At 35.4% G+C, this 24718-nt stretch overlaps 4 protein-coding genes across 5 annotated transcripts; 1 reads left to right on the forward strand and 3 right to left on the reverse strand.

Annotated features, from left to right (window-relative positions):
• Positions 1-422: 422 nt before the first annotated feature.
• LOC111794626 (transcription factor MYB58-like) lies at positions 423-2764 on the reverse strand. The gene is made up of 3 exons (XM_023676707.1): positions 2601-2764; positions 1431-1560; positions 423-1130 (listed from the first exon to the last, which is right to left on the reverse strand). Exons 1-3 carry the CDS (start codon positions 2737-2739, stop codon positions 428-430), a joined length of 972 nt encoding a protein of 323 aa, XP_023532475.1. The 5' UTR covers positions 2740-2764; the 3' UTR covers positions 423-427.
• Positions 2765-5676: 2912 nt separating this feature from the next.
• On the reverse strand, positions 5677-8408 carry LOC111796095 (ubiquitin-NEDD8-like protein RUB2). The gene is made up of 3 exons (XM_023678786.1): positions 8235-8408; positions 7148-7407; positions 5677-6091 (listed from the first exon to the last, which is right to left on the reverse strand). Exons 1-3 carry the CDS (start codon positions 8325-8327, stop codon positions 5977-5979), a joined length of 468 nt encoding a protein of 155 aa, XP_023534554.1. The 5' UTR covers positions 8328-8408; the 3' UTR covers positions 5677-5976.
• A 965-nt stretch (positions 8409-9373) lies between these two features.
• LOC111795171 lies at positions 9374-10194 on the forward strand. The gene is made up of 2 exons (XM_023677448.1): positions 9374-9583; positions 9698-10194. Exons 1-2 carry the CDS (start codon positions 9374-9376, stop codon positions 10079-10081), a joined length of 594 nt encoding a protein of 197 aa, XP_023533216.1. The 3' UTR covers positions 10082-10194.
• A 1761-nt stretch (positions 10195-11955) lies between these two features.
• LOC111794340 (beta-galactosidase 10) lies at positions 11956-24600 on the reverse strand. Of its 2 annotated transcripts, XM_023676294.1 has the most exons (20): positions 24306-24600; positions 24113-24208; positions 23930-24042; positions 23688-23754; positions 23449-23541; positions 23096-23239; positions 22189-22277; positions 21503-21608; positions 21307-21394; positions 21110-21228; positions 20083-20247; positions 18955-19163; positions 18449-18558; positions 17660-17769; positions 17048-17155; positions 16518-16628; positions 16140-16351; positions 15717-16047; positions 15473-15618; positions 11956-12195 (listed from the first exon to the last, which is right to left on the reverse strand). In XM_023676294.1, the coding sequence occupies exons 1-19, from the start codon at positions 24468-24470 to the stop codon at positions 15508-15510; spliced, it is 2547 nt and encodes an 848-aa protein (XP_023532062.1). In that variant the 5' UTR covers positions 24471-24600; the 3' UTR covers positions 11956-12195; positions 15473-15507. The 2 variants fall into 2 exon arrangements, with proteins under 2 accessions (XP_023532062.1, XP_023532061.1); XM_023676293.1 differs by lacking the exon at positions 11956-12195 and having other exon boundaries at positions 15233-15618.
• Between the last annotated feature and the right edge of the window lie 118 nt (positions 24601-24718).

Below are 24718 nucleotides of genomic sequence, written 5' to 3' on the forward strand. Positions count from 1 at the left end.
ATTGCCATCTCTGGTTGAACGTTTGTCGTCATTTCTTTTCATTCTTCGAGTCATTTTTTATAGGGGTACCATGGACAACTTTTTTCTTTTTTCGAACTAGCGCCATTGGATCGTTTATACAAGTTATTTTCTCATTTTAGTCTCTTACTAGGAGTAAAATAGGGGAATGAATAGGTGTTTGTGGTGAGATTTCAACCAAATGATATCAAGGAAGCAATTAATTAGTTTTTGGTGTATATTTAAACCCAAATCCAATCCCAATCCCTTTGATGTCAATATTGTGTGCATTTCTGTATCACCCACTACCTCCAAATATTCAAAGTAACAAATGCTAAGTCAATTTCTTTTTTTTTTTTTTTTTTTTTTTTTTTTTTTTTTTTTTTTTTTTTTTTTTTTTTTTTTTTTTTTTTTTTTTTTTTTTTTTTCTCTAAAGTTGTCGTGTGAACCCTTCTGCAAAATAAGCCATGCAAGGGTCCACGTCCACTGAAAACTTCTCCGTGGCCGTTATATCATCGGCTTCCGGTGGCCGGTTCAATCCCAACTCATTCTCTAGATACTTAAACCACTCGTCGTTTTCGAATTCTCGGTTCTTTTGTACGACGAAGTTTGAACCTTCACAATAACTTGGATTCACCTCGTCCGATTCGAATAAATGTATGTTGTCTAAATCTAACATGTCCCAAAATTCTATGTCCGATTCCAATGGGATTTTGATTCCCATGTTGTTGGACTTCGATCCCATTTCCTCCTCATCATCATCATTCTCTTTCTTCTCTTTCACTTCCCCTCCAGAATCAACGCCGTTTTGGGGCCAACATCCCTCAACTTGGCTACTTGAAATTGAGTTCGATGAAATGGAAGCACTGGTGGTTTGTTGTTTCGAGCAAACCAGGTTGTCGTTAATGGGGTTGCTCTTGTTCAGTGGTTCTGTCTCTAAGTTTTGATTTTCATTGGGGAAGAGTACGCTGGAGGAGGACGAAGATGAAGTTGTTCGAGATTCTTTTGGTTCGTCTTCGGAGCTGTCCGAAACTTTGCTCGTTGGCGGTAATCTCTTCTTTAAATGTGTATTCCAAACGTTCTTTATCTCATTATCTGTTCTCCCAGGCAATCGAGATGCAATTTTAGACCACCTGCAATAACATGCATATTTCCAATTCTATTAAATCCATGAACGAATTTTATTTTATTATTAAAAGAATCTTCACACAAATTTACCAAATGGTAAGGATCTCTCATATTATAAACTTTTTAAAATACATAAAAAGCAAAGATATAATCCTTTTAAAGACAACTTTATATGATTTAATTAACCTAGCAGTGAAGTAGACTAGGAGTGAATCAAAGATATTATCACGATTTTAATTAGTATTAAAAACTCCTAATTCATCATTTACTCTAAGAAGATAAGATGAAGTAAATAAGAGTCGTACTTGTTTCCCCAAGTTTTATGCAGCTTGATTATGGTCTCCTCTTCATCTTGTGTAAAGTTTCCTCGCTTCACATCTGGTCGAAGGTAATTGATCCATCTTAAGCGACAACTTTTTCCGCACCTTAACAATCCTATTAAGGAAAAACATAGCAAAAGAAGGATTAATTGAATATCATTCAACATCCTAAATGAACCATAATAAGAATATGGTTGATTTGGTGGGCACTTTTGTTTGTGAATATTCATATAGCCAACGTCATTACGTGGGAAAAGTGGTCACTGTCATATTCTATACACATATTGTATACAAAGGCTGTTGGTTGGTTGAATTTGATGGACTCAGTCGAAGAGTTTGAATCCCTAACTTCCTCTTTCAATTTTTAGTTTGGTAAGAGATGGTAATCCATTTGAGATTGGTAGGTGAAAAATATCTTTTTTTAATAAGAGATTTGGATGGAGAAAAAGATGGTTGAACTAACTAAACTAGGTTGATAAGGCGAAGCGAAGGGAGATTAATTGATAAGGGTATTATGATGGGATGATTTGAGTATGTTAATTGATAAGGGTATTATGATGGGATGATTTGAGTATGGGGAGTGAGGTTATAGGGTGTGGTTAAGTGCAATGAATGGGAATCCTAAAAAAAGAAAAAGAAGGAAATATAATTTCCATGTATGGAAGGAATGTAAATGAAAATGAAAATGAAAATGGGTATAAATGTGAAGAGATAATGTTGGTAAAGAATTAGAAATGAGATATGTAATTAAGAGGAAAGGAACAATTAAGGAAGAAATTAGCAGAAAATGAGTGTTGGAGGCTTGAAATTTGGGCAACTAATTTATTAAAAAACAAAACGTTTCAAACTTGGTTTGGAAATTAGTGTTGGTTAAAAGATGAGAAACAAAAAAAAGCAAATGAAAGTATAACGTATATTTTTATTTCATTTGATTTGATTTGATTCTTTTGTGGAGGGCATTGGAAACAACAAATGGCAATGCATGCAACTATTAAATTTTTGAATAATACTCATTTTGGACGCTTATTATGGAAAGAAATAGCATGAATTTGGAAAATAAGCGAAACCCAGATCCAGAAACGGTGATGGAAGAGGTGGGGGGGCGGCGGCGGGGACGGCGGAGAGAGAGAGAGAGAGAGATGTGTGTGTATGTACCTGCTTGCTTAGGAAGAGCTCTCCAATTATCATGGCCATGGTTTTGAATGAAAGTGATGAGCCTGAAATCTTCAGCAGGGCTCCATGGCCCTCTCTTCACTTCGTTCTTATCACAACATGGAGCTCTTCCTTTCCCCATTTCTTCTTCAACAACACCAACACCAACACCACCGATGATGATGATGATTTTTTCTCTTTACATATACATATACTTCTTATATATATATATATATATATATATATATATATATACAAATTTCCAGACTGAGAGAGAGAGAGAGAAATCAGAGGGAAAATGGACAGCAAAAGGCTCATCTCATAACTAGGGATAGGGAACCCCAATGCAATAAATAGAAGAAAAATCAAGGACCTGTTTTTCTTTCCTTTTCCTTTTTTTCTTTACTCTAAATTAATTATATTTAATATTACCCAAATATTTTATTTAAATTCAATATTCCATCAAATTCCACCTCAGCTTTACCCTTCCATAACATGTTTTTTTTTTTTAAAACAATAATAACTTTTTGATGTGTTTAATGAATTATATAACATAGATGTAGTCTACGAAGTTGACGAGACTTTAGAAAAAAATGAAGGTACCGCTCGACTTTGTTTGAATTTGTGAGATCATTTACTAAACTATATGTTCCTTGGATAATTTTTTTTATTTGGCGTAACTAGTGTAACATTAGACACCACATTTGAATTAGAGTCATTTGTATAATGTGAAATTAACGCAGGTAGTAAAAATAAAAATAAAATTGGTTGGGATTGGGTGAGGTCAATTTCAGGAAGGTAAGTGTGAAACCTAAGATGATCACCATCAACAGGAGAGGTTGAAGGGATCCATCGGATACCAAACATAAATTGTGATTTGATATCGCACACTTGATTAAATGCATTTAAAAATGATGTTTATATAATTGGCAATTACCACATCCTATGAGTCTCTGGGCTGGAATGGGATTTTTTTTTTCTTTTTTTTTTTCTTTTCTTTGTTTCTATTTGAATGCCAAATAATTATTATGTAAGCAAACCCATTAAATCAGTATTTTTGCTCATTTACCTTTTCCATTCATATTCAATTTTGATTAAATCATTTTTATCAGCTTTCCTTTCCTTTCCTATTCAAATTTATTTTAATAAAAACTGCTATTTATTAATGAATAAATAATAATAATAATAATAATGGGTTTGAAAAGATGTAAAAAGGTTGAGCAAGTTAGCAAGGAAAAGAGAGCATCTTAAATTGAACCCAACAAAAAAACATTCATATTTTTTAGGGATAAAGTAAAATGGTGTATTTGGGAAACTAATTACTACCAATTTAATATTAAACACTACAAACAAAACACTCCTTCGTTATTGGATTTTTCCTACTATTTTATTCTCTATTTTCTAAATTAACTTTTCACCTTTCTTTTCTTTATTTCTTTAAAAATATTATGCAATTAATTCAACACTAATTCAACTATTAATGTGAATACATATCAAAATTAGAATAAAAGAATAAGGTTCATTTGGTTTCTTCGCATGTTTTTAGCAATGTTCATATTAGCTCGAATGCATGCTTAGTTCATACTAACTCAAATGCGTGCTTAGTTCATTCGTATGAAAATATTGGATTTGGTAACCCAACCAAGCGGGTAGGATTGAATGGAAAGTACAAAAAAATTAGATAAGGTTAGAATGAAAAAGAGAAGATGAAATGGAAGTAAAGGGTGAAGCACTTGGTCCACTCAAACACAACCATTCCAACCACTTACTATGTGTGTGTGATGTTTGTTTGTTTAGTATATTCAATGACTCTGTCTTACATATTCAACTATTAATTAATCTCAATAATGCTAATAATAATAATGTAAAGTATAAGTGAGTGTGTGATTTCTAAAATTTTGTTGTGGGTTAGTGAAACTTCACTAACCATTACGACTTTTAAAGGCTACCAAACACCACCACCACCGCCAAGTCCAAACATAGACTTTTAAACTCCTAATCTAAACCAAACAACTTCAAATAAACTGAGTCAAACCATTTGCTAANATGAATTATATAACATAGATGTAGTCTACGAAGTTGACGAGACTTTAGAAAAAAATGAAGGTACCGCTCGACTTTGTTTGAATTTGTGAGATCATTTACTAAACTATATGTTCCTTGGATAATTTTTTTTATTTGGCGTAACTAGTGTAACATTAGACACCACATTTGAATTAGAGTCATTTGTATAATGTGAAATTAACGCAGGTAGTAAAAATAAAAATAAAATTGGTTGGGATTGGGTGAGGTCAATTTCAGGAAGGTAAGTGTGAAACCTAAGATGATCACCATCAACAGGAGAGGTTGAAGGGATCCATCGGATACCAAACATAAATTGTGATTTGATATCGCACACTTGATTAAATGCATTTAAAAATGATGTTTATATAATTGGCAATTACCACATCCTATGAGTCTCTGGGCTGGAATGGGATTTTTTTTTTCTTTTTTTTTTTCNAACACTAAAAGTGATGAAACCATTACATCACAATGTTATGTTCTGTTTGTATATCCCAACAAAATCTTGTTTCCTTTTCACTTCCTAATACAAACATTTTCAAACAACAACAACAAGGATGTTCTCTTCTGTTCTGTTTGTGTATCTCAGTAAATGAATACAATACTTCCCCACCCTAAGTTCGAATAAATAATTTTGGTAATTTAGTTGATTTTGTGGGTTTTGTAAATGGGTACAACACTTTTGTACTTGGAGTTGACTATTTGGTCCAATATCTACACTTCACATGATTTATTGTATTGATTCATGCTTCACCAATTTTTTCTCCCAACTATAAATTGTTGCTTACAATCCATTTCAGATTTATCTATACAAAAGCATTCTTCATCGGAGCATCTTTAATCAAACCTTATATATATATAATGAAACATCAAATTAAAACCAACATTCTCCCCCATAATTCACAGGCTTTGACCGTACCTATATAAAAAGAGGAAAGAAAAAGAGTAAAAAATGCAGCTGGAGAAGGATGTCCAAACACTTCAGCCTGTGATACACAGCCCTAGTGAGACCGGAGAGGATCCATGAAAATGAAGTATAACCATAAGGATAAATAATAAGCTCCAAATCCCCAATAAAAACTGATAAACTTTGGGACTAAATTTTACAAACTCCTTCCATGTAGACCAAATGGTTTACTGTTGAACTTCAAAAGATGTCTACATAATCGCCAAGTCTGTATTAGAGAGTAATTGAGAAAGTACGTTTGGGCACAAATATTTTCCATTCATCCACACAAGCAAGATGCCGCTCATGCATTCATCAAGCACCAACAAAATAAAACTGAAAATCCAGAATTTCAGGAGGTGATAAATGCTTTTACAGGTAACCTCCGCCCCGCAAGGCCAGCACTAGATGGAGAACAGAACCACCCTCAATGTTGTAGTCTTTAGCTGTTTTGTCATCTGCAAGCTGTTTGCCAGCATAAATGAGCCTGCAGAAAGCAGAGGTAGAACAGTACTTATTATCCAAAGCAGAGTGGGTTTTCAAAACACCAAAGATGACCAAAAACAAATCTTCTTTAGAGTTCATAGACGATAATAAGAGATCGAAAAAAGAACAAATTTGTTAGGTCGGTATGATATATTTTATTCCACTACAGAAAATAATAGCATTAAACAGATATTAGAAGAAAAGGTTAGGGAAGCCAACTAGAGAAAACTTTAGTAACGTGACTGTCCAAGTCTATCATATTAACAATAGTCAGGCACATGATTTGAGCATTACTGAATTAGACCTTCTGAAATATGTATTTACAGTTTAAACTCACAATTCAGATTATTCGTGAACCATGGACTTAGTTTTCAAAGTATGTGAAACTAACAAAAATCTTCTGTCAAACTATATCACCATTCTGAATCAACAGCTTCCTTGGACAACAATATTTTATACGAAAACTTAGATTTGAATTCCCATTTAAGTGATTTTCTAGTAATTTGAAAATATATTCATTGCTCTTAGGTTTCTTTTATAACCCTTCATTATGAGACCACATTACTGAGTATAGTAAATCCAACATAAGTACTTAACAGACACGTCCTTACTTTTATTTTCTGAACTCAACAAATATGTGGGTGGGGATTGATCCTTCAACCTTAGGAAAGGGTAATAGACATCTAATACATTGAACTCTACTCAAATTAGCAATAGAGGTGTCCTTAAAAGCTAAACTGTTTGAGTTGTGTTAAGTCAAGACATTTTAAAAATAAAATTTCAAGTATGAAATAAATGCTGGAATCTAAATCCAGCAACTTTATTGTTTTTTCCAAGTACAACTAATGAACCCTGTGCTAAGCATGACGGACCCACATCAAATCATATTCATAAACAGAGAGTGCATACTGATGTATTGTAGTTCTAGTAATTGGAGAAGATGCTAATCACACATACAAATGCTAATAGATTAAACATGCTATTCACACATACAAATGCTAGTAGAAAGATTGAATCATTGTAGTTCTAGTAATTGAAGAAGGAGATAAATGCAGACCTTTGCTGAACGGGGGGAATCCCCTCCTTCTCCTCAACACGCTCCTTGATACGATCAATTGTGTCTGTTGGCTCAATGTCAATCTCAATTTCCTTCCCGGTAAGAGTCTTGACCTTAATCATAGTACCTCCTCGGAGCCTCAAGACCAGGTGAAGGGTTGACTCCTTTTGGATGTTATAATCTGCAAGTGTTCGACCATCTTCCAATTGCTTACCAGCAAAAATTAATCTCTGCTGGTCAGGGGGAATGCCTTCCTTGTCCTACACATAAACAAACCAATTAAACCAAATTGCCTAATTGCACCTGTTGAAACTAGAAGGACAGTGTAATCCGGAATTCAAGATATGATTTTTTATTTTTTATTTTTTCCCCAAAAAGCACGCTGGAATCAAATTGCCACATCCGCTTATTGGGACCATAACAGCCTGCAGAATTTGCTTGCTGATAAAGTGGCGTAAGCAAGAAAATGAACATACACCAGAAAACAAAATCACGCCATGGAAGAAGTTAATATAATAAACAAACACACGATAAGAATCTGCATAGACTTAGAGACCATAAAGAAAAAATACTACATGGCTTGAATATAAAGAAATGTGTCCGAGGGGATGAAAAATAAAATTTTTAAAAAGAAAAAAGGAAAGCTACTCCAGCTTAATTTGACTACTAAACATAGCAAAGAAGGCAAAAGGAAATAATAAACATGAATTTCTTAATTTTCTTTCCATTGGTTCATGCAATGACACAAAATCCGAAACACACGAAGGTTTGTGAGAATTGATCAGAAACCAGAGTTTCCATAACATCTCCTCCCCGACGAAGACAGAGATAAAAAGAAGAAATAAGTTCCAAAACGCGAAGGAATCTGTGAGTCGTGAAACAAAGATGTTAGCGATGGATTAAAGAAGAAAATCAGAGTAAAGATGAATCAGAGGCAAGAAACAAGAAGCATGGGCAAAGCAGAAGCGAAATAGAAGCAAAGAAACCAAAGGCAGAAAATTGAAGCAAGATTTAAAAGCTTACGAAGTTGCGGCAGAAATGAATTGATAGAAAATGAAGTAAGAGAAAGAAAGGAGAGAATAAGGACCTGGATCTTGGCCTTGACATTATCGATTGTATCACTACTCTCGACCTCGAGCGTGATCGTCTTCCCAGTTAGGGTTTTGACAAAGATCTGCATCGCTAGTTCTTCCGAATTTCTCAGGGATCAGAGCGAGAGAGAAATCGAAAAAGATAACGATAGGAGATTAGAAATAAATCGGGCTAATAAAATATGATTCAAACATGGTCAAACTTGAAAGTGACGCTATGTAAAAGTTTGACCCCTTTTTCTTTTTTAAACATTTTTTATTTTTTATGAAATATATAAGGAAAGTTGTTGATTAATTCCCTTAAAAGAGTTTATTTCCAGACTTGAACCATTTGGATCTACTCTCTACTTGGTTCAAGAAAGTCTAAAATCATATTTATTCCCACCTATTTAATTATTATAAATCTTGCATCCAAATTTTATTTAATTTATTTATGTATTCCCATTTTTTTAATAAAAAGAAAAGGCAATGAAAATTTCAGAAAAAGTTGGTAAAAATAGGACCCACTCCTATTCTGCAGCTGTGGCATTGGTGAATGGTGGGACGACCAGATTCTTTGCATTTTTGGATCCTCATCTCACATCTCACGATTAAATTTATTGGGCCCTACTACGGACCATTCAAGCCCAATACCAAACGGGCCCATTCTACTACCTTTTAAACATTTTAAAAAATAATTAAAAATCACATTGAGTTAAAAGGGTAAGAAAAAGAACCATAGGGAAAGAAAAATTTGAATTTGAATTTGAATTTGGGAGGAATAAATGGAAAATAAATAGGGAAAGAAAAGGCGGAAGCAGGAAGTTTTGGTGGGTAATAAATGCGTCCATAACTTAGGTGGTGCTTGTTTCTAAGTTTTTGAATTAATTTGTTCCTTATTTATTGTGTTTCTTGTTTGATGAGATGCTCCCATGGGGGAAATTCATTTCAACATTATTTTTATTTTGAATTAATTTGTTCCTTATTTATTGTGTTTCTTGTTTGATGAGATGCTCCCATGGGGGAAATTCATTTCAACATTATTTTCACCTTAATTTTCCACCATATATAAATAACACACCCCTTTCTGCACCCACCCATCGTACAAACAAAACAACCCACACTCCCCCTCTTCCAAACTTTCTCTCTCAACAAAATGGCCGCCCAACTGACCTCCCACGTGCGACTTCTTACGGTTTACAGCAAAGACGAGTCCGATCAATCTGGCCCCGACACCTTAACGCCTCTCATCACCCCAGACTTACTCACCGGCGGCTCTTCCAAATTTACCCACCCCCAAGAAGCAATGTTCATACAAAGAAGCAATGTTCAAGATTTCAACAACCATCAAACCAATCAAACAGTGGCAAAGCTTCAAGATTTCAACTTTCCGCCGACGCTCAATTATTCCAAATTCAAATTGTCCAACCATTTGGTCCACCAAACGAGCTTGGATTTGAAATTGGACTCCTCCTCCTCCTCCTCCTCCTCCTCCTCCTCGTCGCCGCCCTCGCCGTCGCCGAGGAGTAATTATCAGAGTGTTTGTACTTTGGACAAGGTGAAGTCGGCACTCGAACGGGCTGATAAAAATCCCATCAGAAAACGCTCGTCGCTGTGGAAATCGTCACCGTCGCCGTCGTATTCCTCCTCATCGTCGTCAGCGAGAGAGTTTCAGGAACAAGACAACTTTAATAAATCTCTGTCGTCATCTTCCTCGGCGGCGGCTCAGATCGCCGTGGGCTGCCCTGGGTGTTTGTCGTATGTGTTGGTTATGAAGAACAATCCGACGTGTCCACGGTGTAGGTCCGTCGTGGCGTTGCCGGCGGAGAAGAAACCTCGGCTTGATCTCAACATTTCGATTTGAATCCAAGAGGAGGAAAGGAAAAGTATTTTTAATATTTTTTAATTATATGTAAAAAAGAAAATTGCAAGAAGGAAAGGTGGGATTTCAATAGATCATAACAACATTTCTAATATCATAATTTTTATTTCTCAATTATGTATGACTTAATTCCTTAACTTTACCATTAAATCATTTTCATCCTTAAAACACTCAAATTTTACCTTTTTTTTTTTTATAAAAAAAATAAATATAGATGAAGATGTTGAGTTATGGTAAGGTGTATTAATTGGAGAATTAAATTATGTGTTGTATATTAATGGAGGATGAAAATGTAAGGTACATTATTGAGAGTGGGTGAGAAAGTATTAATGTTATTAATAATGGAAAAAAAAAGGAACATAATTGAATGATATGTTTTGAAAATATAGTGAGAACATTAATGTTTAATTTGCGATTAAGTGAAAAGATAAGATGGTGATTAATTAAGATAATAAAGTTGGAAGTATAAATGAATGAAAAGGGCATTCAACCAAATATAATATATAGTTTCCAAATGGAGAGAGTTTGAGTTTTATTGCCCCTAAAACTTAAATTCATTAATATCTATACCGAACTCTCATTTAATGACAATTAAATTTTATCATACTCTCCCTACCTACGTTTCCCAAACACTTTAATGGCCCTTTTTTTCCTTTTTATTTATTTTTTTATTTTTTAATAAATCCAAAAAAAAAAAAACAAAAAAACAAAGTTAGGATGGCATTCAAACCCTAAACTCATAATTAAGGCGTCAAAACTTAATTTGTTCTCAAGTTGAGACCAAATTAATGCAATGATGGGTTAAGCACATGGTTGTGTGAATGTATCATTTAAACTTGCACACCATTGTTGGGTCACTATGGCGGGGACTTGGTTGTCGGTGGCCCTATCCATTAATTTCTGATCTTCCTCAACTTGTCATCATCCACAAACCCTTCTCCCAATTCTATGCCTCTCACCAAATATCTTCCTCAACTTCAGCCATACTAAAAACTTAACCATGCCCTAGAACCTAATATATCTCCATGAATATATCTCCATGACACTAAAGGTAAACTACGAGAACATATAAGATCGATGGTAATACAAATGGAACTATTTGAGTAGTCACTATGGGGGTAGAATATAATATGCCCTGATAGAGAACGAGGGACTACACGAGTAGACGATATAAGGAGTTACTGCTGTGTGTATGATAACCCGTTTTGAGAGGAGACAATAGACTACATAAGTAGATAGCATGAGGAATCACTATTGTGTGTATGATAACCCGACTTGAGAGGGGACAATGAGGGACTACACATGTAGATGATTGAGGATATACTATTGTGTGTTGAACAAACCTGCCAAAGAGTGAACAAGGGACTACATAATTAGTATATCGAGAAGCTAGTATTGTGTGTGGAGGAAACTCACTCTAAGAGGAGACAAAGGACTACACAAATAAATTAGTTCATGATAGACTCGAGTCTATTATAAGGTAACATTCAGGGATACGTGTTGTGGAAACATGTGGAAACATATTAAAAACGCTCACTTACACTGTAGATCGTAGTTTTTGTCCACACTTTTTGGTTTAGGGGATAAAAGCCACTTTTTATCGCAAAATAGCACTCCTCCTCTCTCAACTTCTGAAATAGCCCGACAAACCACAATTACAAATCACCACCTGTTCGAATCATGATTTACTCCCAATAATCAATGGTTGAATGAATGAGAGCAAGTGTGAACGGTCGTTGGCGATCTTCAGCCAACAAAAACAACTAAACAAAGATATATCTTTTTTTTTTTTTTTTTTCATTTCTTAACATCTCCAAAAGATGGGTACACAATACATTGCACCTATCATCTCCATCTTAACTAAGGCCTTCTAAAAAAATTGCATTTCATAATTAAGCCCGTACAAACTCAAACTAACCAAATCAAATACTCAAACTTCCTACAAACCCCACTTTAGTAGAATAATAAAGATTTACTTGATACTACCAGTATAACGACCAAGACAAGCAGTATCTTTCTTTTTTCATATTTCATAATTCTTAAGCGTGGTTAAAACCAATGATAGCAATACAAGGATGACATTCTTTTCTCGAGAACTAGAATGAAATATGAACGCAAANAAGAAAAAGAACCATAGGGAAAGAAAAATTTGAATTTGAATTTGAATTTGGGAGGAATAAATGGAAAATAAATAGGGAAAGAAAAGGCGGAAGCAGGAAGTTTTGGTGGGTAATAAATGCGTCCATAACTTAGGTGGTGCTTGTTTCTAAGTTTTTGAATTAATTTGTTCCTTATTTATTGTGTTTCTTGTTTGATGAGATGCTCCCATGGGGGAAATTCATTTCAACATTATTTTTATTTTGAATTAATTTGTTCCTTATTTATTGTGTTTCTTGTTTGATGAGATGCTCCCATGGGGGAAATTCATTTCAACATTATTTTCACCTTAATTTTCCACCATATATAAATAACACACCCCTTTCTGCACCCACCCATCGTACAAACAAAACAACCCACACTCCCCCTCTTCCAAACTTTCTCTCTCAACAAAATGGCCGCCCAACTGACCTCCCACGTGCGACTTCTTACGGTTTACAGCAAAGACGAGTCCGATCAATCTGGCCCCGACACCTTAACGCCTCTCATCACCCCAGACTTACTCACCGGCGGCTCTTCCAAATTTACCCACCCCCAAGAAGCAATGTTCATACAAAGAAGCAATGTTCAAGATTTCAACAACCATCAAACCAATCAAACAGTGGCAAAGCTTCAAGATTTCAACTTTCCGCCGACGCTCAATTATTCCAAATTCAAATTGTCCAACCATTTGGTCCACCAAACGAGCTTGGATTTGAAATTGGACTCCTCCTCCTCCTCCTCCTCCTCCTCCTCCTCGTCGCCGCCCTCGCCGTCGCCGAGGAGTAATTATCAGAGTGTTTGTACTTTGGACAAGGTGAAGTCGGCACTCGAACGGGCTGATAAAAATCCCATCAGAAAACGCTCGTCGCTGTGGAAATCGTCACCGTCGCCGTCGTATTCCTCCTCATCGTCGTCAGCGAGAGAGTTTCAGGAACAAGACAACTTTAATAAATCTCTGTCGTCATCTTCCTCGGCGGCGGCTCAGATCGCCGTGGGCTGCCCTGGGTGTTTGTCGTATGTGTTGGTTATGAAGAACAATCCGACGTGTCCACGGTGTAGGTCCGTCGTGGCGTTGCCGGCGGAGAAGAAACCTCGGCTTGATCTCAACATTTCGATTTGAATCCAAGAGGAGGAAAGGAAAAGTATTTTTAATATTTTTTAATTATATGTAAAAAAGAAAATTGCAAGAAGGAAAGGTGGGATTTCAATAGATCATAACAACATTTCTAATATCATAATTTTTATTTCTCAATTATGTATGACTTAATTCCTTAACTTTACCATTAAATCATTTTCATCCTTAAAACACTCAAATTTTACCTTTTTTTTTTTTATAAAAAAAATAAATATAGATGAAGATGTTGAGTTATGGTAAGGTGTATTAATTGGAGAATTAAATTATGTGTTGTATATTAATGGAGGATGAAAATGTAAGGTACATTATTGAGAGTGGGTGAGAAAGTATTAATGTTATTAATAATGGAAAAAAAAAGGAACATAATTGAATGATATGTTTTGAAAATATAGTGAGAACATTAATGTTTAATTTGCGATTAAGTGAAAAGATAAGATGGTGATTAATTAAGATAATAAAGTTGGAAGTATAAATGAATGAAAAGGGCATTCAACCAAATATAATATATAGTTTCCAAATGGAGAGAGTTTGAGTTTTATTGCCCCTAAAACTTAAATTCATTAATATCTATACCGAACTCTCATTTAATGACAATTAAATTTTATCATACTCTCCCTACCTACGTTTCCCAAACACTTTAATGGCCCTTTTTTTCCTTTTTATTTATTTTTTTATTTTTTAATAAATCCAAAAAAAAAAAAACAAAAAAACAAAGTTAGGATGGCATTCAAACCCTAAACTCATAATTAAGGCGTCAAAACTTAATTTGTTCTCAAGTTGAGACCAAATTAATGCAATGATGGGTTAAGCACATGGTTGTGTGAATGTATCATTTAAACTTGCACACCATTGTTGGGTCACTATGGCGGGGACTTGGTTGTCGGTGGCCCTATCCATTAATTTCTGATCTTCCTCAACTTGTCATCATCCACAAACCCTTCTCCCAATTCTATGCCTCTCACCAAATATCTTCCTCAACTTCAGCCATACTAAAAACTTAACCATGCCCTAGAACCTAATATATCTCCATGAATATATCTCCATGACACTAAAGGTAAACTACGAGAACATATAAGATCGATGGTAATACAAATGGAACTATTTGAGTAGTCACTATGGGGGTAGAATATAATATGCCCTGATAGAGAACGAGGGACTACACGAGTAGACGATATAAGGAGTTACTGCTGTGTGTATGATAACCCGTTTTGAGAGGAGACAATAGACTACATAAGTAGATAGCATGAGGAATCACTATTGTGTGTATGATAACCCGACTTGAGAGGGGACAATGAGGGACTACACATGTAGATGATTGAGGATATACTATTGTGTGTTGAACAAACCTGCCAAAGAGTGAACAAGGGACTACATAATTAGTATATCGAGAAGCTAGTATTGTGTGTGGAGGAAACTCACTCTAAGAGGAGACAAAGGACTACACAAATAAATTAGTTCATGATAGACTCGAGTCTATTATAAGGTAACATTCAGGGATACGTGTTGTGGAAACATGTGGAAACATATTAAAAACGCTCACTTACACTGTAGATCGTAGTTTTTGTCCACACTTTTTGGTTTAGGGGATAAAAGCCACTTTTTATCGCAAAATAGCACTCCTCCTCTCTCAACTTCTGAAATAGCCCGACAAACCACAATTACAAATCACCACCTGTTCGAATCATGATTTACTCCCAATAATCAATGGTTGAATGAATGAGAGCAAGTGTGAACGGTCGTTGGCGATCTTCAGCCAACAAAAACAACTAAACAAAGATATATCTTTTTTTTTTTTTTTATTCATTTCTTAACATCTCCAAAAGATGGGTACACAATACATTGCACCTATCATCTCCATCTTAACTAAGGCCTTCTAAAAAAATTGCATTTCATAATTAAGCCCGTACAAACTCAAACTAACCAAATCAAATACTCAAACTTCCTACAAACCCCACTTTAGTAGAATAATAAAGATTTACTTGATACTACCAGTATAACGACCAAGACAAGCAGTATCTTTCTTTTTTCATATTTCATAATTCTTAAGCGTGGTTAAAACCAATGATAGCAATACAAGGATGACATTCTTTTCTCGAGAACTAGAATGAAATATGAACGCAAAACGCCTCCCTTACTAGCTGCAAACTGCTTCAACTGCTAATTTCTTGGCTGCACTCGGACACAAACCCTTGTCGAAACTCTCTTCTCCTAGCTCAATCCTACACTCATTTCTGTTTAGACACACCTGCAAATAAGATCAGACATCTTAGTACAATGTTACTACAGAGCAATTCCAAAAACAACTACCCAGGATTCAAAGAGTAGAAGAAAGCTAACTATTACCTTTTCAACCAAGGATGTAGAATTAGGATCGTGACAGGCACCTATACTATAGGATCCACAAGTTCCCTCGGGGGTTCCAAAGCTTGCGAATTTGATTGTGGCTATGTGGGCATTGCCGGGGCACTTCAAATGGACGGCTGCTTTGTTCTTTACGTGTACGTTTTCAGCTTCAGACCACGACTCAATCGAGGGATGCCCTTCTCCAAGATGCGCACATATACCAGAGACCTTACGTTTAGATAATCTGATTTTTGTTGGATCTCCACCTTTCTCCTCAAAAATCACCAAAATATTTCCTGTTGGCTTGAACCAAGATCTTGGAACATGATACCTACACAAAGTTAGGTCAGACTTCACCGTTATTCCCTTCTTAACATTAACTGATCAATATATTTGTTCCAAAAAGTGCATTATGTGTCGTACCACCGCTGGGTTGGTTCTCCACATCCAGTTAAGCATTTGTCTGGTCTGAACTTGCCCCTGTAGTCACACTTCTCAACGCACGCATCATGAACAGAGCTTTTTCTTGGCCAATATCTTCCTATTTCTTCTCCATTCAACCATGCCATGCCTTTACCCATATGAACCATATCCAGCCCGACAGGCTCATTTCCAGAGGGAGCATCCAGAATAACCTGCAAAATTGATAACAGTGACATCTCTTTTACAAATAAAAAGAGAAGACATCATTACTCTTTTCAACCATAAACTTACACCAACAATCCAACACCACCTAGCATAGATAACACCAGAACATTTTCTCACAGCAAAATGAATGACTCTCATAGGTCAAATACTTACCTTGTACCAAGTCAAAGGTTGTTGCTTTGGGGGCTCCCTGGTTGATATCCATTTGACATTTTTTATCCCATCTGGTTTGTAAATACCGAGGTGTTCCCCTTGCAATCCAAGCTAAAAATTGCAGAAATTAGATAATGAAGGCATATCATGACCACTATGATAATGTTCACTCCCGAATCCCTTCATCAAAAACCTTCAGGCCCCCTTAATGTTTCTAGGTATGAAATTTAGTGTTTTCAAAACAATATTACATTACGAGGGAATTTGAACCAATAGCCCTATAAACAAGTAGAGATGTGCATTTGGCAATTGTGAAATTGAGTTGCATTTGAATTGATCTCTGGGTTAAATATAAGCATGAAATAGTACAAAATGTGGCACCAAACTTGTCCTTCAAAAGGTTGCTTTATGCCTTAAACAGATGAGTTAGCTCAAATAACAAGGTTTCTTATGCCTTCACCGCCTAAATATTTAGGATGAATGTTATGTTGGCTCGTGAGTATGACTTTGTGCGAGAAAGAGAGAGATACCTTGTAGGACCAAGCATGAGAAGACAAGACCAATGGGCCATTGTTAAACCCCTCTATTACAACTCTTGAAAGTCCAGCTCCAACCCACTCATAATATGGTCCGGCATTCTGCAATATAGAAAGGGGAAAAAAACAATAAGATACCAAAAGCAAAAATAAGTATCCCCAGACAGTTGAAAAGAGGTTGCCGATTGTTTCGAAGTTATTGTGAACTTCTATGAATGAACATATATATTAGCAGCCGTGTTTCTGCAAGGCCTCTAATTAAAAAATACAAGGATGATATCATTGCTGATATCGACATCAAGAAGTCCTATTGCGCTGGACTTTATACTGAGATTACAAGTTTTTTTTTTTTTTCAGGTAATTAAAAAAAAAAAAAAAAAAAAAAAAAAAAAANAATAATACAAACAGGCAACCAAAAATAGCACTACAAAAGAAGCCTAAGTAAGGAAACAACTTATGGATTACAAAAAGGCTTCAATGGTTGAGAATAAGGGGCATCTACTTAAAGTAGAGTATGGTTTTCGGTAAATAAAATAAAATAAAAGAGAAAAGTATGGTTTGAGACAATGCGACACAAGATAGATGATGGCAAAAGAAGCAACTCACTTGTAGACCAACGGTCATGCTTAGCAAAGCAATTTCATTTTTTCCCGCCTTGAGAGAAATGGCTTGTTTAAATCTGAATGTTATATCTGATCCGTTTCCAGATGCACTAACTGTTCACAGAAAGTTTAAAGTGATCCACTGCAAAATCTATGCTATACATGAAAAAATAACTTATAGGGAGAAACACGCAATAATTATCTAGTTAAATAATTCATTTAGGCACACGAAACTTCCCATTGATAAAATGAAAAGAAAAAAATGTTCAAAGGTTACAAATTTTAAAGGGAGTAAAAATTAAAAAAAATACAAAATACAAAATCAAAAACTTAAAAAGGATTACAATCTAACTAAACTAATGTTTTGTCCTCACTCACATACATATCAAGAAAATGCTTAGGAAGTACTCTTAATGTACTTTTAATAACTTTTATTTCCTTTAAGCCTTTCTTAGTTTTTAAATATATATACATATAGATATAGATAGATTAACTTCCCAGCCTTGCATGTTTTCAATTATGATTAAAAAGAAATAAAGAGAAATGACAGGAAGAGAATGCATGTCCTCTAATATCATGAAATCATATTAAGGAGGGTGATGCCTAATCAACCCTGAAAACTAAATCTCCTCTAACAAGAATTTGTTAGAAATACAGTCAAAATACAGAAAGAAGGCAAACGATGAAGATGGCTATGAATTGAAAATTATCATTCCTTAGTCAACATGCATGCCAGTATGCCAGTAAACGGATATGAAGCTTAAAACATGATATTCAATAAATAATTAAGCACCTTGCAGTTTCTTGTTGATAAAAGCATGAAGAGCATGGCCCTTTGATTCAACCAGAAGAACTGGTTGACTTCCCTTTTTGAGAAACATCTCGTTTTCATTAACAAAAATGCTGCCAGCAAAGTAAATTATAAGCCATTGATATTGTACACTCCATATTTCAAACAATTTACAAGTGGCACAATCTCCCATTTTGTCCAAGAATACTTCATTCTTTTGAAATAAGATTCAAATATATTCATAAGACTGAAAATAGAGTAAATAAAGGTTACTTATCATCTAAAAGCAGGCTATAGATTGAGATGTATATAACACATGAAAAAACTATATTGATATTGGCAGGCAATTGAACTCAGGCTCAAAGAACTGACCAGATAAAGGAAACTACAAAATTTCCATTATCATCTTAATCCATTTACATCTAGTAGCGAATCTATAAACCCAAGTCTACCAAATTCATTTGGATCCTTCGATATAACTTTAGTTATCTCTTCAAGGAAAGACAAACCTCGTTGTATACCACAGGTAGTCAGTTGTATCTTTTGTGGTATTGAGGTGGTCAACCAGGCCATTTTGAACGAAGTCAGCTTTACCCCAAATTCCAGCTTGCTCTACAAAGACTTCCCATTTGAGGGCTTTCAAGTCTTTATTTGTTAAATCCACAGAAGGATGAAGTTCCTCGGGAACCATTTCAACCATTGCGGTTTGTGACCTAACCTGTAGAACTTTTATGACTAAATAGCAGATCCAAAATCCATAAAACAGAAGCAATCACATTTAGAGGATCTTTTTCTGAAAGAACGCCCTTAAAAGAATCATAGCTTCCCCATAAAATCATCAAGATAACTATAAAATAGACGGAAACAAGACAACTGTCATGTGAGCTTCTTGATGTGGAAAAAAAAAAAAGAAAAAAGAAGCGGTTATTTAAAGTATGTGATTTCAAATAATCATCATTATTTCATGAAGAGGAATGGTAAGGATTCAAGAGTGAAAACAAGCCAAACTCTTTAGCACAAAATATGACAAGCAAGCATGGTAAGGATTCATTAAGACGGTGTTTCGATTAGACAAATAGTGTGTGGGGTCCCTATGTTGTCATATTCCAGTTAGGATAAGGAATAGGCATAATCAGACAATAGAAACACGTAGTGGAATATTATAAAATTAAACAGGTTCTGGGTAAGCATTTAACTTTAGAGTTGGAAATGGAAAATTAATCTGCTTCTGTAAAGACGTTAGGGCTGCTGACTAGACCTTGAAAGATCTACTTCTGAGGGTTCACCATCTGATATCATTAGATAACTCAATAATCCACAAGATTTCGGATATACTAACCAGGACTGGGGCCTCAAATTTAGAACCCTTAAGGAGTGGTGGACAAAATGATAGCATCGTTCGAAAATACTTATTGAGAGCAAGCAATAAGCAATGACAGGGGAATCCAAGGCTACTTTCATGAGGGTGATTTTCTCCTAGATCACTATTCTCAAACATACTTGACAAAGGCACAGACATTTTCCTATAACTACAATAAGATGGCAACATTCAAAGTATTGACGTTAATATGCATAAAATACAACAAATCAAGGTCAAGATATACCCGAATGACCTATAGAAAAACAACATTACTTACCATTGCCGTGTTAAAGACTACATTCTTGCAGTCAGGCAGAATACTAACTGACCATGCAGGTAAATGATATGAAACATTTCGGAACTGGACAGTCTTGTCATCTTTTTCATCTACATTAGCAATAAAAGCAGCACAGGCTCCAGATGAGTCGGTGTAGACATCAGCCTACAGTGCACCAGTAAAATATTGAATAGGCTTTTCTAAATAGCATTATAAAAAAAATAATAATAATAATAAAAACTAGTGAATCAACTGCACTGCTAGTGCTAAAGAGAGGTAAGATAGCATACGGAGACTCATTTATTCCATCCAAAATCTTTGCTAGCCTCTCAGCCAAATAACGAAAGTGATCAATGCAAGATTTTCGTAAGACTAGGGTGCACAAAATCAAAGGGATGATAACTCAGGTAGAAAACATGGAAACGTGAGAATACACAATGCTTCAAAGTTTCAGTGGTAGTAGTACAAAGACCAAGTTATACTCGTACCCACTTTCTGTATGTGGCCTTCAGAATACCATTAAGAAAATAATTCTATTGTTTTGTATACTTTTTTAACATCGTTTCTTTTTTCTTTTCCCTATTACATCAGGCTTTTCTTAAATGAACAACTTGTGTACCACTTTCAATCAAAGTACACATTAGTGTATCACACACTTCTGTGAAAAACATCAGTAAACTATTTCTAAGACGATAATTCGAAAGCTGATTAATTTAGGATCACCGTTCTTCCCAGTAGCATTATGGTAAGTGATGCCTATAAACATCTCTACTACATATGTCTGACTTGTGTACAGAGAGAGAGATTCAGGTAAACTACTGTCAGAGATTAAGCAATTTAGTTTAGCTTCACTTTGGAATTTGGAAGATGTATCGCCTCCCCAACATTTGTACACCTGATCTTTTTGACTTGGATTATATCTTATCCAGTATATATGCATATTAATCCATTGACTAATTTTAACATTTAACAAAATGTTGATTGCAGAAAATAGAATTCAGCACCAAGCAGCATGGAAAAACATTACCTCTAGAGAGGGACCAAACGAAATATAAGTTGGCTCACTGTTAAGCACAACATGCTCCGTCATCTTTATAGCCTTATGAAGATCCTTAAGGTGTCCCCATTTTGGAAATCTGGGCAAGCCTATTATAGTTCAAGAAACAATGTAAATCATGATGCACTTCACGAATTAACCAAATAGAAATAGAAAAGACAGCTTACCATATTCATCAATGGGTGCCTCATAATCATAACTTGTGGTAATAAATGGCCCACCAGAGGTACGACCAAAATTTGTCCCACCATGATACTAAAGCAGAAGAAGGTTATTCTGTAAGGATTGATCAAATTGCTAGAATGACGATAATTAAAGAACAAAGTTCGATAAATTATTTAATAGTGAAAAAAGGTCAATTACCATGTAGTAGTTTTGTAGACTACCACCTTTTTGGAAAAAACGAGCAACTGCAAAAGCAATATCCTCCGGGGGCCTGTGAGGATCCCTTGCCCCAAATGTTTTAAACCTGCAAAACGTGGAAACTACCTCACTAAAAGCACAGAGCAGATAAATATGTGTGAATTTCTTCGATTGACTAGGGTGGGAGAGGATACAGAAAAAGATGCTAAATAGAATTTGTGAGATAAAAATTTAAGAAGCTTCCCTGTCATATTTCATCTTTAGATAATTTTTTACTTTTTAATTATTTCTTAGAAAATAAAAAAATCTTCAAATAACTTTTACTGTACGAAAAAGACTAAAATATAAATCCAAATACATTTATGGACTACTATTTTTGTTTTATAAGTAATAATTCAACGCCAACAAGAGCCTATGTTCATGTGGTAATAACATCTATTCCTTCCTTTGAGGTCGGGATACAAATAAATAACCATTTAATATTGTGAATTTTAAAAGTGAAAATTTCACGGATATATATTTTATACACCAAATAAAGTTATCAAGCATCCATGTGTTTCTATTTTCATATATTCCGGCTATCAATTAATTATGCAAGGTGGAACGTAAAAAGTATACGATAAAAAAAAAAATGCTTAGTCAAGAATAAATACAACTAAATGATCAAGTGACAAAAGTAATATTACCATCCAGGCCAATTCTCAGTCCACATCTTGGGCTTGTTTGGAGAATTAGGTGTGAATTGGTCACAGTAGAATGAATTGCAAGTATTAATCTGAAAGGGAGAAGAAAAAGTATTTATTATGATACAGGAAATATTGTTAATGCTAGTTTAGAGCTTTGGATGGTGGCAACCTCAAAATCAGGAAAAACCTTATTATAAAAAGTGAAAACAGTAGAAAGGGAGTACCTACTACATTCCAATCACATGAAGCTGAACAATGTGCAAATGCAACCAAACAAGATATTTATGTCATACAATCCCTCACAAATAGTATATGCTTATGCTAATGTACAAAACACGTAACTGGAACTCTTGGGATGTGACAACCATGGCTTAATAAAAAGTAAGCATATAACTGTTAACAAAAAAAAACACAGATAATATGAAACCCCGTGCATTAAACCTGAAATATTAAGGAATGGGACGATGAACAAGCTATGAATCCCAAAATGGATGGTTGAGCTTATTGATTTTAGCTTTTCGAATTTGGAAATTAATCACTTACGCTTTGTATGTAATCAAGTTAGTATTTACGGAATTGTTAGCCAGAAATGAATCAAGTACAATACTTAATTAATTCTAAATTTATATCGACTGAATTCACAAGCAATGCTACGAAATGATTAACAGAAGATATTTAGATTTCAGTTTCAGCTTTGATCAAACACACCATTCAAAGGTGGTTTCCACCAAATTCTGGAAGGGAAGCTTCTCAAACAAAAGAATGAAATCAAAATCAAATCAACATTTGTCCAAAATTAACTGAATATTACCTAATAATTCCTTTCAGGTTTTTGTTTCCATCCCTCGGGAAATATGAGCCAATAATTAAATAGAAGAAAGGAGTTGTAATTGAATGGGACTCTCACCACAGGATCAGGAGCATCATATTGCTGACACATTATCCATGGAACGCCTATGTTCTGAGAAACAGCCATTTGAGCAGCCCACATAGCATATGGCTTCCCTCCTTCCCCATAAACTCTTTCTATATCCCCATACTCATTTTCTATCTACACGAGAAACATATCAAAATTCAGCACGCAATGGCAATGCCCTATAGCTAGAGGCTTCTACATAACACTTGTAAACCCTTTCAATTTTAATGAAGTCTTCACTTTCTAGCAAAAAGCACTTGGTTGCAGACAAGTTTTTAAAAAAATGTGGAAAAGGAATCGAAAATCTGATCAATCCACCACTAGAATGACCATAAAATACTTGCCTGAGACAAGATGATGGGACCCCCTTGTGAAGCAAAAAATTTCTCCTGTTTCATTAGGTTCACTATGTATGTAGTGAACTTCTGCATGTAATACTTCACTCCCGCATAGCCACAAGGAGCCACAGTGATAATAGAGACAATTAAATAAAGCAAGTTAAGACAGAAAAAAATGGAAGATAGTCAAAAGAGTCTGGATAAATCCAAATACTGATCGAAGTTCGAAACTCGTGTTTACCTACCTTGAAATTGGCATTATCAGTTCGAAATACGGTGTTAGGAACGTAATGCAGCCAAACAGGTACTCCACTGCAAAGAAAAAACCATGTGTAAATAATCCAGGCAATATTTAAACTATAAAAGGGTGCAGCTAACTAACTCCGTGAAATGTGAATGCGATGCTCCAAAATATTGTAGAAGCAGAGGCAGAATAAAACGCATTTTGTTGGGGCTAAGTAACCTAAAAGAAAAGGTCGAAGGTTACCCAAAGTTCCATTCGGCAGCTACAAATGGGCCTATGCGCAAAATTAAATACAATCCGGCCTGCTGAACAATCTTGACGAACTTGACGAGATCGAATCGGCCGTCAAAATGATACTAAAGAAGAAAGAGAGAAGAAAATGAGAAGGAGTTAGCAATGAAGAGTTGAGGGAGTGATTTGGGTTACATTGTCGGGGGAAAGTTCATGGCCATTCCAGAAGACGTAAGTCTCAATGACATCGACACCACCTTCCTTGGCGTTTTGAATCAGACTTGGCCACATCTGAGAGAGAGGAGTGAAAATGAAGCTTAATTTTGGTAATGCATTGCAAGAAGAAACGAAGAAGAGAGCAGAAAAAGAAAAATGGTGAGATACTCACTCCAGGGACACTGCGAGGATAGTGGATGGAAGCAGAGATGAGGAGCTTGCGCTGGCCATCAATGATGAGGGAACGGCGATCATAGGTGACATTGGCAGCGAAACACAGGGGAAGGAAGAGAGAGAGCAGTAGCAGTGAGAGGGAGAGGGAGAGGGAGAGCCTCATTGCAGTGGTTAGCAACCCAGGTGAGTCGTGGAGAAGCTGGGATTGTGGGGAGGGGGTATTTATTTAATTCATGAGAAAAGGCAAAGACAAACACATGTGCGGCGGTGACGGTGGGAGTGACACTCCACACACCACCTGCCTTCCCTTCCCCCCAATAATATTCGTGAAGCCACATCAACATCTAGCATCAAATTTCTCTTCCCTTTTCTTTATTAACAAAAAGATCTCCTCAAAATTATCAATCTTAG

The sequence above is a fragment of the Cucurbita pepo genome, chromosome LG05, assembly GCF_002806865.2.
Source record: "Cucurbita pepo subsp. pepo cultivar mu-cu-16 chromosome LG05, ASM280686v2, whole genome shotgun sequence".
Taxonomy (NCBI): Eukaryota; Viridiplantae; Streptophyta; class Magnoliopsida; order Cucurbitales; family Cucurbitaceae; genus Cucurbita; species Cucurbita pepo.

Coding starts and splice junctions, on each gene's coding strand:
- LOC111794626 (XM_023676707.1), bottom strand. CDS start 2,739: ATGGGGAAAGGAAGAGCTCCATGTTGTGATAAGAACGAAGTGAAGAGA. Junction 1,561..2,600: donor AGCTCTTCCTAAGCAAGCAG/GTACATACACAC, acceptor TTTCCTTAATAG/GATTGTTAAGGTGCGGAAAA. Junction 1,131..1,430: donor CATAAAACTTGGGGAAACAA/GTACGACTCTTA, acceptor ATGTTATTGCAG/GTGGTCTAAAATTGCATCTC.
- LOC111796095 (XM_023678786.1), bottom strand. CDS start 8,327: ATGCAGATCTTTGTCAAAACCCTAACTGGGAAGACGATCACGCTCGAG. Junction 7,408..8,234: donor ATGTCAAGGCCAAGATCCAG/GTCCTTATTCTC, acceptor GTTTATGTGTAG/GACAAGGAAGGCATTCCCCC. Junction 6,092..7,147: donor ATTCCCCCCGTTCAGCAAAG/GTCTGCATTTAT, acceptor TGCTTTCTGCAG/GCTCATTTATGCTGGCAAAC.
- LOC111795171 (XM_023677448.1), top strand. CDS start 9,374: ATGGCCGCCCAACTGACCTCCCACGTGCGACTTCTTACGGTTTACAGC. Junction 9,584..9,697: donor ATCAAACCAATCAAACAGTG/GCAAAGCTTCAA, acceptor TCCTCCTCCTCC/TCCTCCTCCTCCTCCTCCTC.
- LOC111794340 (XM_023676294.1), bottom strand. CDS start 24,470: ATGAGGCTCTCCCTCTCCCTCTCCCTCTCACTGCTACTGCTCTCTCTC. Junction 24,043..24,112: donor ATGAACTTTCCCCCGACAAT/GTAACCCAAATC, acceptor TTTCTTCTTTAG/TATCATTTTGACGGCCGATT. Junction 15,619..15,716: donor CTACATCCTTGGTTGAAAAG/GTAATAGTTAGC, acceptor TCTTATTTGCAG/GTGTGTCTAAACAGAAATGA.